At 41.8% G+C, this 17697-nt stretch overlaps 1 protein-coding gene across 2 annotated transcripts in view; it reads right to left on the reverse strand.

Annotated features, from left to right (window-relative positions):
- smpd3 (sphingomyelin phosphodiesterase 3) overlaps nucleotides 1–17697 on the reverse strand; it is a 119762-nt gene that overhangs the window by 12641 nt on the left and 89424 nt on the right. For both annotated transcript variants that reach the window (XM_049574430.1, XM_049574432.1), the window contains exons 6-7: nucleotides 2501–2659; nucleotides 711–800 (exon numbers count right to left, since the gene is read on the reverse strand). In XM_049574430.1, coding sequence (XP_049430387.1) covers nucleotides 711–800; nucleotides 2501–2659 — 249 coding nt within the window. The remainder of the gene's footprint in view (nucleotides 1–710; nucleotides 801–2500; nucleotides 2660–17697) is intronic.

Below are 17697 nucleotides of genomic sequence, written 5' to 3' on the forward strand. Positions count from 1 at the left end.
TGAAATGTATCCACACACTCCGAACAACATGTGACAGTTACTGGCAGCCTGGCTCTCTCCCTGCCTTTCTAAGCCTTGCTATTGTATTCATTTAGGTCTAATCTTCTTTGGATAAGCTTTATGAAATGGGATAATCTGTCTATCTTTTCTTTCATTGATCCATTCTTCTTTTCTTGCCTCCGTCTTCTCCTCCTGTCTAATAGCGACCAAATGGGAGGTGCAGACCTGTTCCCCTGGCTAGCCACGCAAAATGTCCCTGTCCAAATAAATAAGCCCTTCTCTCAGCCCTTTCACTCTGCCCTGCCCACTCTGTCCCTGAAATACCGCTGGCCTAAATAACGCCTCACATCCAGACGAAAACCCTCCAGTCTTTACGTCACTAATGCCCATGTATCAACACACTGTACTAGGTGCATTTTAATTCATACAGTGGGTGCATCCTTATTTAGCCAGAGCGAGCCAGATTAGAGTCTACTCTACTCTACTCTATGTACACTGTATGGATCATCACTGAACTTATGTGTGTAAAGCTTTTAGAACATAATGTAACAATACTTTTTGAGGAACAGTTTTGGTGTTGGTGTCTATGTTCCTAAAGTTTGATCTGTGAGGGCATGCATGTATTAGATAGATTAGAACTACAGGATTTGTGATGTCCCTCTGTGTCCCTAGAGGAACATGTGACTGTGCTTGTGTGTGTGTATTGTTACCCAGAGCCCATGGTTTGTCCTCCCCTGGCCCCAGGCGACATGGGTCCTTGTAATGAGTAAAAAGTGCATGCTGCTGTTCCAGCTTGTCCTCTAGAAAAACACACGCAGTAGAATCACAGCTTTAGTCTATACATTAGAAAAGCGATCCAAACATATCCCTGGGTCATTTTTCTCACTAATCACTGCCTGACAACAGCACGTAATACTAAAGCAAACGCATTCCTCTCTGGATAAAATGAATATATACTTTCACTTCCAATATTATTCTCAGAAATGAAAAAATAAAATAAATTTCAGCAGAAAGCCAATATTGAATTTTTTGTTTTCTTTTTGACGTGCTATTGCTGATTTTACCTACAAACAAACTATGAAATGCATGATAATTTTACCTAAATGTGGTACTGTATGACAACATGGACAGTAAGAAGTCTCCTTCAGATTGTATTACAAATGCAAAATACAACTGTCATTCTCACACTGATGGAATTCTAACATGGAGAAAAACAAAAAACAAACAAAAACAATCGAAATGCTAGATAATACTTAATCCACTTTAATCTTATACACTTAATTTCAAGTAACTGAAATTTGTCTTTTATCTAAAAATATTTTCATTGATTAGTACTGCAACTAATGAAGCCTCTTGGATGTAGGACAAATTTCAGGACTACAAGATATCCAGTGACTGGGACAAAAGATAACCTTTCCAGAAGGTGATACATAATATTGGGTGATTCTTAGCATGTGAAATAATTGTTCCATAATTCCAGTGAATTTAAATGTTAGCTGATCCAAGCAGCAAACCATATTAGATAACAACTGACAAAATCCTGTCTCTCACTTTGGCCATTAGATGGCTCCTATCAGTGCTTGTGCATTTCATCCTGCCCAAGAGAGAAGTTCTACCTTGGGGCGTTCCTGAAATAAACATTAGCCCCTAAGTAGCTGATGGCAAATTTAATCAGTTAAATTAAAAGTGTTTTGACACTGGCAATGAGTAAGAAAAAGCATGTTTGTGTAAGAAAAATCAGTGATGTTGGAGAGACTGGTGCATTTATTAGTGGTAGCTAATAACATCAACTGTATTTCTCACAGAAAGGTTTATGCTGTTACCAGGCTGGCTGAAATATTAAAACAGCCATCACTGGAATCGTACCATCATGCTTCTGTCAAAAACAGTATTACAGTTTTCACTTTCAGATATATCAAATGAATTATCTCCCTCACAGAAAGGTTAGCACACTTGCAGCTATGGTATTAATATTAACTATATTTCTGCAAGACAGTAGTTTCAGTTATCAGTGGTTACTAAAAGGTAATACACACAGCAAATACACACACAATTTTCAAACATGCACCACTATTTGCTCCTAAAGCCAGAAGCCCTCCAACCACTGGTAAATGCACTGACACAAGCCATTGTAACCTAACATCACTCAGGTTTTTTTTTTTTTTTTTTACAAAAACATGGTTAATCTTACGAGCCACCAGCCATAAAACACTTTAACAATGGCAGACTAAATTTGGCTTCAACTGCAAGCAATTCTCAAGTAACACAGGCCAAGTAGTCGGCCACTCTGAACAGGCATGTGTTTGAATGGACGCTGCACTAATACTTTTATAAATGACACATTATAGACAGGTATTTACTGCTTCTTGGATTTCATATGTCATCAGGATGGAAGAGTTATTAAGAAACGAAACGTTCATCATGTTGGTGTGTGGACTCATCAGCATAAAATAAACCATAACGTTTGGAAAATATTTATTAAGCCCAGACAACATCATACCTGAAGAGCAGTTATCAAAGTTGAGGTCTCCCAGGATGACATCAAAGGCAACCAACTCTTCCTCCTTCTCTCCTTCAGGTGTTTGGGATGAGGATTGGCGAAACTCAGCCCCCCACTGGAGCAACAGGTCAAGCTGCTCACAACGCACAGATGCATCACCTGGTAGACAGTGCAGTGTGTGTAGTGGTAGAGAGAGGGTCAAAAGCAAATGAACACAAAACGTTTCCCATAAAGTCATTCAAACATGTCTGAATGAAACTGATGTACAAAGGAGGGAGAGGATAGAGTGCAAGTCTAGGTATTATTAAAAACTCAACTGCATGTTTCACTGTTTGAGAAACTGTGAAAGTAACATGTAGGCTAATATGCTATGATATAACACCTCTGGATAGGATACAATATGGTATGACAGAGTATAGAAAGATATACTGTATAATACAACACAACAGGACACGTGTAATTTGAGAGGGGTCACTTGTTGCAACAAACCCCACAGAGAATTATCATCAACTCTGCAGATCCCTACTGTTTTGGTTTATTACACTCATCATTCTTATTTTCAGCAGCAGCAGGCAGCTGTTGGCAGTGAAAAGGCTTGGAAAGACTCACTGTCCACAGCAAACAGCAGACAGATGCAATCGGAGACTAGCTGGTGAACGTAATGAAGGATTAAGCAGCTAAAGGTGTGGCCAGAAACACAACCTCAAGTGAATGCTAATGTTGGTTTCTTGTCCACTGGATGTTTAAATTGCTGTTTGCCAACATGTTGACGGTTCACTTATTATCTGTAACTGCTTATCCTGATACAGGGTCACAGGTGGGCTGGAGCCTAAAGTGGGACAAATTAATGCTGTACCTACAGAGTAGGCTCTGTACAATTGCATACCCTATGGTGTAGCCAGATGTGCAACTCCCCAGAAATGTAACTACATGTCATGGCGACGCAGACCTCCTGTCTGTTTTTGAAGGCTGAAAATTATTTCCCTTAGTGGAGATGAAGATTTTATTAAATTTTATTTCACAGATGAGAAACAATACATTGTGAAAACAATAAAGCCCCCACACAACAGAATTTTAAGTCCTGTGTGTGATTTATCCTGACCTCATATGGGTAGAGAAAAACTCTGCTAGCCACTGGGCTAATTTATGCAATGTAAAATTTCATAGTCTTATGCTAATAATATTAGCGCTGGGATTTACGGGACTACAGATGATTTAGCATTTGTCAAGCTGTACATGTCAAGGTTTCTTCTCTGGGCCTTGCCATCAGAAATGGTGGCCAAAACCGCATGTTCTTTGTTCACCAAACAAAGGACAGCACACATCTCCACAGGATGCCTCATTCTAACATCGAAAGCCCCTTTTACACTGCCAGATGGGCTGTTTTGCCAGCAAGCTGTGAGCGTTTATGCACACAGAGCCGGATTGGTGAGTTGATCCGAGGTGCCCAATTTTCCACCTTGTAGGGTAGTCATATTGGCGGAACCCTTTTAGTTTAAACAGACCAAAGCAGCCCTCCGCAATGGGAGGGGCTGTTGAAGATGGCACACGTGCAACCCACTGCTGGTAGATAAAGAGGAAACAGCTGATAACAGGAATTTGCGAGCAGCTAGTAGCAAGAGGAAAACGCAAACCTGTCAGACACTGTAAAGATAGGCAACTGAGGAGACAAGGAATTGTGCGCTGTCCTTGTCCTCGCAAACGAAGAGGCCATTAACCGTCAGATGACAGGAACGGTAAAGAACGGTCCGACTTACGAGAGAATTGCCGAAGGACTGACCAGCCGCGGCTTCCCTCCCACATCACTGTTTACATCACATGCTGGGCTATACCTTTTGTTACTTGCTCACACCCCCCCATTGCCCCGAAAAAGGCACATTCTGTATAAACAAAAGTAGGTAGGCAGCATTTTGCTGCACTCCCCGATTTTGTTTTTATACTGCCAATGCTGAAAAAACACTGATTGGGTTTTCCTGCAAATTTGCACAACTCCTATCTAAAAAGGGCTTAAAGAGGCAACAGATAGCATATTTTCCTAAATATATCATTATGAAAATAATGTGGGTTGCACAGGGCAGTGGCCACAGTAAAATCAGACTATCAGCATTTACATTGGTTACTTAGTGGCTTTGCAATCTTTGCAATAAGCTTCTGTTCAGCCAATCAGGGACTGGAGCTGGTCATTATGAGGAGTTGGGCATGAGATAGTTAAGTCATGAGCACAATGGCAGACGGGCAAAGTTTGGAGACAAGTGAAAAACGGCCTAGCAAAAGAAAACAAGCTCCTCTGTCTGAGGAGGCAAAGAAGAGCAAAAAGGAGAATGATAAAAGAAGAGGAAAAACAAGAGTAAACCTCAGTCAGGCGTTAAAGAGATGTAGGCAGCTCCGTGACCAAAGAGGCTTCAAAACCAATGTCCAGCTAGCTTTCTTTCTAATGGATCAGTAAGTAATGGGAACTGCCCATTGGTTCGACAGCCCATTGTTCCGACCATATTAAACCCATTGTTCCGAAGTCCGTTACGAAATTATCATGATGCCCTGTGGTTAAGGTCTGCTTAGGGTCAGGAAAAGATTAGGGTGTGGGTTAAATTGAAAAAGAAAGTGACAAACACATAAGCCGTGAGCTTGCTCCGCCTCAAGCTTGTCATGGCGCACCATACGCCCGCCGTGAGCCGTTCAGCACCGCGGACAGTCGGACTAATGGGATGTCGAACCAATGGGCTGTCGAACCAATGACATGGACCCTAAGTAACACGGCTAAATGTTAGCTAGACAAGAGAGGACTGTACTGTACTGGCTGCTAGTTAATTCCTAGCTGGCCAGCATCGCAAATCGCCGCAACCACTGACCGGGTAGCGAGTGTTGGTCGGCTGACATCCTCATTGCCATTCTACGGCAATCGTTCACTTACCTGGGTGATGGACATCACCCAGGTAAGTGAACAGTAACACTGAACTGTTTTTCCCATTCAATTTGAGCTCCAACCGGCCACATCGTTTCCATACGGTACCATTTATTCTAGAATCGGGACTGTTTACATGTGCATATTAATATAATTCCACTTTAGAACACGGCACTCATAAATACTTGATTCTGATTGGTCAATCAACAACGTGCGTAGAATCAGCGCGAGGAAGGAAAGAAGAGACCTGACCGCCCATGCCTCGCTGCAGTGATTGACAGCTCTTGACATCTGAACAATAAGAGGGGTGCGCTGGCAGGCACTTGCAGAGCTGCAGCAGGTGAAGAGTTGTCGACATGACGTCCAAAAGAGCCTCAAGAGTATGTGCGGGGACGGGAGGGCGGGCTCCACGGAGGGGGAGACCTGAGCCTTGGTGGTATGTGTGGGCCGGGAGGTTGGATGCTCCCAGAGAGGGGAGAGGGAGAAATATAGCTAAATAAGATGAAAATAGAAAAGAATGTCTCTGTATTTTATTTCTGTTTACAGTGTTTAATTAAGGTGGGTGAGGCGGAGAGCTGAGGGAGATCAGACGCCTCCAGAGAGGGGAGAGGGCGAAATATATCAAAATAAGATTAAATAGGAAAAACCTGTCTCTCTCTTTTATTTTATTTTCAGTGTTTAATCAAGGGTGGGGGATTGAGGTGGTGGAAGTTAATTTCTTTTGATGAGTAATTGATGGCTATTTGTGACTCAGATTTGTTTATTTATTTATTTCAGTTTGAAGTTATTTTATCTAATATTTATTTATTTATTTCAGGTTGAATTTTTTATTTTATTTGACTCATACAGCCAAACTACTGTATCTACAGTACATTTGTTATTGCCAGTAAAGGTTGTCAAGTTAAATGGCAAGTTGTTGTATGGTCATTTTGTACCTATGATACATTTGGGATGGGGGCCTCCAAATAAAATTTCGCTTAGGGCCCCAGTTTGGTCAGGGGCAGCCCTGCGCCATAGCAACGTGCATTCGCAGCTACTGGGCACCCAGCATCTCTGACCGGGAGAAGTGGAGTAAAATCCTCTCCTCTGCTCCAGAAAACGGCCGCAGTTTGTCTGGTGAACGCCTCTCCTGTGTCAATACACTCTGCCAGCAATTTAATAATATTGATGCCAGTTGTAACATTTGAATGTTTTGGTAGTAAGCCATGTTCTAAGCGGGATAAATTATCATATGCTTCCTGGGATAAATTATCACATGATAAACTGTCAGGAGTTATTTTTCAACTGTCACCGGCTCACTTTACATTATCCCTTACGTGTCTACTGTTGTTTGTACTGATACTGTACATATTGGTATACTTTACTGTGAGTTGTTTGTACTGGTACTGTGCATTCTGGTATAATTATTTGCATTACTATTTGTTTTTTCTTCAGATAAATATGATAATTGTTGCTTGGTCTCTTTACTCCTTTATTTAGTAGAGTGTCCGCACACCTTCTCATTCTACATATACATAAAGGTATACCGGTGGCTTTACAGCCTACATCCAGACTACATGCTCAGACAAAACCTTCCCTGATCTAAAGTCATCTCTGATTTGGCCATCTTGTAGTTCTCCATTGTCAGCCATTTCATTTTGTAGGCCAGACAGCCCTTTGTTTCACACACCCACCTTGTCTCTCTCTGTCTCTCTCTCTCTTACACACACAAACACACACACACACACACACACACACACACACACACACACACACACACACACACACACACACACACACACACATATACACACCCATGCTTGTATATATATAGTTAGTTAGTTAGTTAGTTAGAATTTGTGTGTTTTGTTGCTCGTTTTCTTTGTGAATAAATATATTTGGAATGTAGGGAACATAAATTAGGGAGTCACACAGAGGCACCAATTATGTTGGGGAACAACAATATTAGGCCTCACCAAGGGGACACCATTAATGTTGTAATATGGCTATCGGAAATAATCAGTAATTAATAATAATGAATAATTATGTTAAATAATGTGACTTAATTAACATTAAATCACCTCATGGGGCACCATTCCCGTAAGGGTAAAAATGATAGCCAGTTAAAGAAATCAGTCTCATCTCTAGAGCTGCTTTGCTCTGAAATGCAAGGGTGGTTTGCCTGTGGAAGATCAGAAGCAAGCATTTTAACGATGTACCATTGGATGCAGTCTGTGCATCACAGTGGTCACTGAATAGAGAGTTTATCTCTTTATTGCACTCACTGGGACTCAATCTGCTGATCAGTTCAGGACAGCCAGGGTTTAGGCTGTGTGCAATGGAAGAGATAAACTGGGGTTCTCCATTGTTAGTTCTTGAAAGGAGGCTGAGGATAAAACAGGTTGTCTTAGTACAAAAATCAATGTGTAGTTGGCTATGGCGTTGCTTGGCAGCCAACTTTAAATCTAACTTGTGAGTACACTAGCCTAACAAAAGAATGTGCTGGCCCTCACTGTGGGGGTAGCTTCCTGTAGAGGAGGGTAACTACAACAACAACAGGCACGAAAGATTAGGGCAGGAATTTACGACTGTAAATTTGCTCTGGAACGGAAGTGGAGCTGATACATTTCAATTGTAGTCAATGTGTGTGCTTCCACTGGCTGTGCTGTGTTCCGGCTCTGTCACAGCTGTGGCGTTCCGGAGCCCTCTGCAACAGATACGCAGGACTTCTATTTTTTCCGGACACCGGAGCAAAATACAGCAATTCAGCACCGAGCACATCGTGCGGGGCAGGAAGTGGTGCACAGAAACAAAATAAAACATCCGGTTAATTTTCAAAATAAAATACACGGTGTTCACGGCAGATAATAATTCCCTGCACTACACCTTGAAAACGTCATAATGGGCAGAGGCAGGCCTGAAGTCAACAGGTCAGAGGTTTTCAGACGTCATTTCACCCGTTGACACCATGGACAAGGAGATGTTAATCATGGAGGTGCACCGATATGTCTTTTCTACTACTCCTCTGGTGTTGTGGCTACATCTTGTTATATCACGCGATTATGCATGAATTTGCGAGATCTCGTGGGTCCTCGAGCTGCACCGCTCCACACAGCAAACGCAGCCGGTGGGTGTTGACGGACGGCGGAGCACGCAGCGGATAACCAGCACAGCCATTCCGCAATGGACATGCATCCAGTGGAATTCCGTTTATGCAATGTAATGTAAAATGTCATAGGCTTATGTTAATAACATTAGCATGTTGTATTTGTGGGGACAACATATTTAGTATTAGACAGTTGTTTTGTCAGCAAATCTTGTGAGTTGTAATTGAGACGAATTTTATAACATTACCATTGTTAAATGTTGCTGTTGTCCTTGCTTCATATGAGGAAAGAAAAAACTCCACTAGCCGCTAGGCAAATTTTCTTCATCTTTTGGCTGCTCCCTTTAGGGGTTGCCACAGCAGATCATCTTCCTCCATCTCAGCCCCACTCCCTTCATTGTACATCCTATCATTCTTCCATCTGTATCCTTTCATTCTCTAATCCCTTGGTCCTCACCCCTTCACACATTCCTCTGAACCCATAATCCATCATGTGCAATAAACCTGTAGTTTTATAAACTAGGTTTGGGAACAAAGACCATATACATCCCATTTCTCCCCAGAAGTATTTAAGTATACCTGATGCATTCTCTTTCTCTTTCTCTTCTACGCATTTCTCACATCCCACCTGCCCAATCCCTTCTTGCCTCCTACATTTTTGTCTCTACTCCTTTCTGCATACAGGAACCAGTGGGGGTTCAATCCGAAGCAGAGTTCATGAAGAGACAACTCCCCCACTCTGTCTCATTCCCGGGATCCCTCCTGCATTCCTGCCTTCGACCAACACATTCATCATTGCACTCCCCTGCTACCCAGAAACCCAGCCATTGAACATTTCATTGAACTACAAAAATACACTGTGACAAGCTGAAGTTTCCTTATTGCAAGAATAACGCAAAGAAATGAATTCTGAACCAGGTAGTGCCCTTTATTTTACCTAAACAACACTCTAATATCCACACAGGCCGAATGTCACCACCTGTGTATACGACTTAACTCATAGTGCAAAATGTATTTTACCACAACATTAACTGTAACCCATTAGAAACATTGTGAAAAACATAAACATTAATCACTGCATAATGGGTAACCTGAGTGATCTACCACACATTTAAACACAGTTTTCTTTCGCTTCTAGCCTTAAACATATTGGGCTCTAGTTTCCCGGTGCGGCGCAGGGTGGCAAACCCCACGCAGAGCTAGTTTCGAGCAGCGCAACCCGAGGCGCGCTCAGTTTGGTAGTTTGGCAGACCAAGGTGCGCTGAGATGGGTGTGGCGGCGCAGCAGGGGGAGGTGTCGACAGATCCAGCTTGGCGCAGTGACAGTTTCGTTCCAAAAGGCTTCGCTGAAGGTGTGCTAAAAGCTTGCCAGCTGAAACCAGGTCTACTGTCAGTGCAGGGGGAGCGCAGCCAGTGTAAGCCGAAGTTTGGCTGACCGGTGGACAGTGCGCACACGTCACCAAAATCTCACAGGCAGGTTTCCAGAATATCAGGCACATTAACGATGCAATAAATACCCAAAAACCACTATTCAATGCAACTATCTGCAATCAGCACATAAATGTATCTCTATATCGACTGTCCCGTCACATCTGATGTCAGATCAAAGGGGACTGGCACCGTTTGGCATGTTTGGCACGCGTAATGCAAACCCAACATGATTTGATTAACACAGTTGCAAACTAATGAGTTCACATCCCTCTCAGCCGAACAGCCACAGCACCAGATAGGGAGTATATATTCAGCATCTGTCATCTTAGAAAAGTCAAAAGAAAAGAAACAGAGTGAGACTGCGACAGAGAAAGAGAGAGCGTATGCGCGCACAAGAGAAACGCAACATTGATTTACAATTGTGGTGACCTTCTCATCATCAACCTGTGGAGGTCTGCTCACAGTCCCGTATATTCAGACACTGCGAGCTTGGACCTCCCGGACCAAAACATCAGTTTCCTCCTGGGAGAAGTTTGGCCGTCTGACGCTGCTGCTCTCTTCTGCCATGGTGAATTGAGTCAACTCTCATTACGCCTTCGTGTGGCGCATTTACAGGCGAGGAGAAGGGCTCATTTGATTGGTGTGATGTGAATCGGCCCTCCTCCCTCTTTCCGACTTGCGCAGGTAGGAGGGATGCAGTTGGCGAAGCGCTGCGCCCCCGCCTCGCCCGGTCTGCAAAACTAGAGCCCATAGTCTGATGGCATGCTGGGAAATTCCACCCATTTAGCCTCAACATGCCACAATATGTTAAGTGCACTATGATGATGTTGTTCATTGGCCTTAAACTAATTATGTGAAATTGGCTTTATAAATTTTTGTGAAATTAACTAAAAACTCAAGTCGGCAAGTCAGTTGTTGACCTAACATAAAAAATGATGTCAGGCTCACAAGGAATGAGTGTCATCTGTGTAGACTTCACATTAAAGTTTTGTGTCATGGATGGACTGGGGTTTACAGTGCAAAAGACAAAAAAAAAAGTAATGTAGGTTTACTATGCATTGCAGTGAGAAAGAGTGAATTACTTATAGGAATAGAACTAATAAAACCCCCTAGTTTTCTGTGGACCCCTCCAAAATCTGACCACTGATGAGATGTTTAGCCGCATGTCATCATTCAATCGCTGGCTGTCCAGGTGGTGTCCAGCAAGCAATGTGAGCTTCGTAAATAATTGGCAGTCATAATAATACCCATATTCCTTGAGGCAGCGACCGAGGAGGGGGTGTTGCAGCCATTTTTAGCTCTGGTTTATTAATCAGCCCTAAACCTAAACTAGATTATAATTCCTTTGAAAGCCTTGTCCTTAGTCTTTTACGTTTGACCTAGAAAACCTCATAGCCACTTCTGTTTGTTATACTGTTCAGTAGAGCTTTAACAGAAAAGTCGATTTGTCGACGTGTCGACGTCAGTGGCACAAGTCAACACCCCCCGGGATGAGTCGATACCTTGTTGGGTTCTCTGGGGTTCGGGTTGCTTCTTGGGTTAGAGTGAGTTGTTTTGCCACCGTGTGGCACAGACGCCATCCCTCCAACGCTTACAAATGTGCGTTTTATTCAAATACGAGGCAGTTACAATTACACCAAAGGACTCGCTTGCTCCCCGTGCTGCTTAGTCTCTTATCACCCTTAATCAAGCTTTTCAGAGGAATTACTAAGAACTTTTTGTCGAAGTAAATGTTAGCAACGCTCTGCTCCAGGCTTAAACCAGCCCGCCATCTTGCTACGTCAGCATCTGTTTCAGCATCTGTTTTTGTCATACAGATTACTGTAAATTTATTATGTTGATCTGTTCTGTACGACATCTATTATGTCTGTCCGTCCTGGAAGAGGGATCCCTCCTCAGTTGCTTTTCCTGAGGTTTGTGATATTGGGCTTTATATATAAAATTGAATTGAATTGAATTGAATTTCCTCATGTCAATTATTTACTGAGCTATGAACCGTATCTATTACGTTACTAAAGGCATCTTGTCAGTGGCATTATATCAAGTCACTTGTGGTACTATTTTGCTTTGGCAGTGTTTTCCTCTGTCCAGCCCTGCCAGTACATCTGATAAATTGGACGTAGAGAAAGAAGGGGGAGGTGATTAGAAGGAGGCGGCAGGCAAGAGCGCGTGAGAGAGAAATAACAGCCACATAGTGTAAAGTGTGAGAAACAAAGAGGTGTCAAGATACTGGTGGGTGAGTAGGTGGCTTTGGCTTTGATTACTCTCAGCTCCAACTCAAATATGAAATGTAATGTTTTTTTTTTCTTTGTGTTACTGAATCATTTAGATGAAGCTGAAGCTGGTGGTTGTGGGGGTGTGTTTGCTGTACATTTGCCTGTGTGTGTGTGTGTGTGTGTGTGTGTGTGTGTGTGTGTGTGTGTGTGTGTGTGTGTGTGTTTCAGTTTGGCTTTGAGTGTGTCAAAACTTCTGAGTGAGGAAAACTTGCCTTGGATGATGTTCATTTAGAGCTAAATAACACAATATTTTTTACTTTTTAACTCAACAAAAAATCCTTGAGTGCCAAAGTAATAAGCATGATTAGTTATTTAGTGACTATACAGATGGATTATGGACTAACAGTCTTGTTCCACTAGCTTCTCCAAATGCAGATGAGCAATGCTGCCTTCTTTTATGGGACTTTGGAGGATGCTACCTGTGGATCAACTACTCTCAGCACCAGAAAACTTGTTACATGTTGCATAAAGCAAAGGTCCTTTCAGAGCCAGAGTCACTTTTGGTACTGCCTGACAAACCGCTGTTTTGCTGATGTGTTCATTGTCTCTGATGTTATAAAGAAAACTGCAGAAGAATCAAAGGGCAATGCATAAAATTTGCTCTGATGATAATGTAAATCCACGATATGTAATATTTGATATAACAGTGGAACAGATTGTTAGATAAATGATAGAGTGTGAGGTGAAATTGTATCTTTCATAAAGACACTCTTTTGGGGAGAAATCCAAACTGGGGCTAAACACCTTCTCCTTATGCAACAGCCTCTGAATAAACTGTGCCTCAACGTCCACAACTTCAATCAGAAAAGGATACACCATGTTTCTCCTTCCTGCCACACGCCCATGATGCCGCCCTGCCAGCTGTTCTGTTTATACAAACATCATTTTATTGCTGGTATCACCTCTGATCAATCTTGTGTATCAGTCCGAATTCCCTCTTTAAATTTGGAGGTTTTTGCGGGTCAATGAACGCAGCACAGGCGTAACTCTTCATAAGTTCCTTTTTATCTCAGCAGCAGTTTGTGGAGATTTGAGTCACAGGGGTACTGTCCCAATCAGAGCTGATCAGATCAATGGAAAAGAGAAGCATGTGCTGCAGAGGCAAAATTTTAGACCGACCACAATGAATTGTTCACTTTCACTTTCACTTTGCCTGATGTTCCGCTGCTCTGTCCGTGCCCAGACTATGCTCTGTGCTCCAAGAGTGTGGGGCAATAAATAACCAAATGGTATCCCAGCAGTGCTAATAAATGGTCCAGCTCCAAAAATAGAAAATCAAAACGCGGTAGCAGATGTTTTAATCGTGGCAGGCCGTCTCAAATAAATGAATGTCAAGGAAACACTGGTATTAATGAGTAACATGTTTAAGTTGCTCAAACAGCATGGCCTCCATTAAATCGCATCAGGACTATTGACTTGTATTTGCAGCTGAGCAAATCTGGCATAGGACTGGACCTTTGTGCAAAGTTTGGTTATTTTTCGCACATGGAAAGTAGGATTTCCTCGGGAGAAGAAGAAGAAGAAGAAGAAGAAGAAGAAGAAGAAGAAGAAGAAGAAGAAGAAGGAGCAGGAAAACAAGAGGGTCCTGGCAGGACTGCCTTCCTGGCCCCTTAGTAAGAATGGGCATGTCTTTTGCTGTGCCAGAGCCAGAAATGTAGCCACACAAAAACTGCAACAATAAACTGCTGCTTGTTTATTTGTTATTTGTCTGACAGAAGTGTTTGCTGAACCTCCTGTGGTTGTTGTATCTTGAAATGGTCGGCATCAGTCGAACCACAAGGAGCATAGCTTTTGAACAATATGTCGTATGAGTAAACCACTTAAACACAGCGAATACAGCAGTTGTTTACATTATCCTTATGAAAAATGTGTGTAAAGCCCACAGACCCACAGACAGGCCATGATATTTTTAACTTAATGTGCAATTATTGACAGACTGAAATAAATTCTATTTAGAAGAAAACACTTTGATAAAACCCTTAGTACTGTGGGGTACAACCCAGAGTTGAGACCAGGACTCAGAGTCGCAGTCCTATATGCCTCTCTGAGCTTCTAGTTCAGTTACCCAGCCATAGTTTTCATAGTTTTATACAATGTCAATAATGACAATACAATTGTCTGTCCCCCGACCACCTAAATTATTTAAATCTAAAATTAAACAAAGAGGAGTTGTGCATAACAACCTCATAAAAATTAAAACCTCTTCTGTGACAGAAAGACAAAACAGGAGAATTAAATGTGGACTGTTAAATATCAGGTCTCTATCGTCTAAAGCAGTGTTAGTAAACGAATTAATATCAGATAATCATATTGATTTACTCAGTCTCACTGAAACCTGGCTGTGTCCAGATGAATATGTTAGTCTAAATGAGTCCACTCCTCCCAGTCATAATAATACCCACATTCCTCGAGGCAGCGGCCGAGGAGGGGGAGTTGCAGCCATTTTTAACTCTAGCCTGTTAATCAGCCCTAAACCTAAACTAGATTATAATTCATTTGAAAGCCTCGTTCTTAGTCTTTTACATCCGACCTGGAAAACCTCGCAGCCACTTTTATTTGTTATAGTGTACCGTGCTCCTGGCCCGTATTCTGAATTTGTATCTGAATTCTCAGAGTTTTTATCCAGTTTAGTTCTTAAATCAGATAAAGTTATTATTGTAGGCGATTTTAACATTCATGTCGACGCTGATAATGACTCCCTGGCTACCGCGTTTATCTCATTATTAGACTCCATTGGCTTCAGTCAGGGTGTACATGAACCCACTCACTGTTTTAACCATACCCTCGATCTAGTTCTGACGTATGGAATTGAAATTGATAATCTAAAAGTCTTTCTACAGAATCCCTCGCTATCGGATCATTATCTGATTACTTTTGATTTCTTTTTACTCGATTACACGCCACTCAGCAACAGTTACTATACTAGATGTTTATCAGATAGTGCTGTCGCAAAATTTAAGGAAAAGATTACTCCGTCATTAAATTCAATACCAAGTCCCTCAGTAACAGAGGTTTCCTGTACCGACTTTGATCATTTTGTCGATAGTGCTGTAGGCTCGCTGCGAACAACACTTGACTCTGTAGCTCCTCTTAAAAAGAAGTTAAAAAAGCAAAGAAAGTTCACTCCTTGCTATAACTCTCAAACCCGTAAGTTAAAACAAATATTGCGAAAATTTGAAAGGAACTGGCAATTAACCAAACTGGAAGAATCTCGTTTAATCTGGACAGACAGTCTCAAAACTTATAAGAGGGGCCTCCGCAATGCCAGAGCAAACTATTACTCAGCATTAATAGAAGACAATAAGAACAACCCCAGGTTTCTTTTCAGCACTGTAGCCAGGCTGACTGAGAGTCAGAGCTCTATTGAGCCTTGTATTCCTTTAGCCCTTAGCAGTAATGATTTTATGAGCTTTTTAAATGACAAAATTCTAACTATTAGAGGCAAAATTCATGACCTCCTGTCCTCAGATAATACCTATCTAACCTCAAACACAGCTGTAAGACCTAATATATATTTAGATTGCTTCTCCCCAATTTCTCTTCAAGAATTGACTGCATTGATTTCTTCATCTAAATCATCAACGTGTCTCTTAGACCCCATCCCAACTAGGCTACTTAAGGAGGTCTTTCCTTTAGTTAACACTCATATATTAGATATGATCAATATATCCTTATTAACAGGCTATGTACCACAGTCTTTTAAGGTAGCTGTAATTAAACCTCTACTAAAAAGCCCACCCTGGATCCAGAGGTGTTAGCCAACTATAGACCAATATCTAATCTTCCCTTTATGTCAAAGATCCTTGAGAAAGTAGTCGCAGACCAGCTATGTGATTTTCTCCATGATAATAATCTATTTGAGGAATTTCAGTCAGGATTTAGAGTGCATCATAGCACTGAGACAGCACTAGTTAAAATTACAAATGACCTTCTGATTGCTTCAGACAAAGGACTTGTCTCTGTACTTGTTTTATTAGATCTTAGTGTGGTGTTTGACACAATTGACCATCAAATTCTACTACAGAGACTGGATCACTTAATTGGCTTAAAAGGTTCTGCACTGAGCTGGTTTAAATCTTATTTATCTGATCGTTTTCAGTTTGTTCACGTTCATAATGAATCGTCCTTATGTACTAAAGTTTGTTTTGGAGTTCCGCAAGGTTCTGTGCTCGGACCAATCCTATTTACTCTATATATGCTTCCTTTAGGTAACATCATTAGAAATCACTCTATAAATTTCCATTGTTATGCGGATGATACTCAGTTGTATTTATCGATGAAGCCAGAAGAAAGTAATCAATTAACTAAACTCCATAACTGCCTTAAAGACATAAAAACCTGGATGAGCACCAATTTCCTGATGTTAAATTCAGACAAAACTGAAGTTATTGTTCTTAGCCCCAAACAACTCAGAGACTCTTTATCTGATGACATAGTTTCTCTAGATGGCATTGCTCTGGCCTCTAGCACTACCGTAAGAAACCTCGGAGTAACATTTGATTGATTGAGTAAGATTTGTCTTTTAATTCTCATTTAAAACAAACCTCACGGACTGCATTTTTTCATCTGCGTAATATTGCGAAAATTAGGCCTATCCTGACCCGAAAAGATGCAGAAAAATTGGTCCACACTTTTGTTACCTCAAGGCTGGATTACTGTAACTCTCTATTATCAGGTAGCTCTAGTAAGTCCTTAAAAACTCTCCAGCTAATTCAGAATGCAGCAGCACGTGTACTAACAGGAACTAAGAAACGAGATCATATTTCTCCTGTTTTAGCTTCTCTGCACTGGCTCCTTGTAAAATCCAGAATTGAATTTAAAATCCTACTGTTAACTTATAAAGCTCTAAATGGTCAGGCTGTCATATCTTAGAGAGCTCATAGTGCCTCATTATCCCACCAGAACACTGCGCTCTGAGAACGCAGGGTTACTCGTGGTCCCTAAAGTCTCCAAAAGTAGATCAGGAGCCAGAGCCTTCAGCTATCAGGCTCCTCTCCTGTGGAATCATCTTCCTGTTACGGTCCGGGAGGCAGACACCGTCTTCACATTTAAGACTAGACTTAAGACTTTCCTCTTTGATAAAGCTTATAGTTAGGGCTGGCTCAGGCTTGCCCTGTACCAGCCCCTAGTTAGGCTGACTTAGGCCTAGTCTGCCGGAGGACCCCCTATAATACACCGGGCACCTTCTCTCCTTCTCTCTCTCTCTCTCTCTCTCTCTCTCGTATTCTATTACTGCATCTTGCTAACTCAGCCATTCTGGATGTCACTAACTCGGCTTCTTCTCCGGAGCCTTTGTGCTCCACTGTCTCTCAGATTAACTCATATCGCAGCGGTGCCTGGACAGCGTGACGTGTGTGGTTGTGCTGCTGCCGTGGTCCTGCCAGATGCCTCCTGCTACTGCTGCCATCATTAGTCATTAGTCATACTTCTACTGTTATTATACACATATGACTATTGTCACACTTGTATACTGCCAGATATTAATACATACTTTCAACATATTG

Source organism: Epinephelus fuscoguttatus, linkage group LG4 (assembly GCF_011397635.1).
Source record: "Epinephelus fuscoguttatus linkage group LG4, E.fuscoguttatus.final_Chr_v1".
NCBI lineage: Eukaryota > Metazoa > Chordata > Actinopteri > Perciformes > Serranidae > Epinephelus > Epinephelus fuscoguttatus.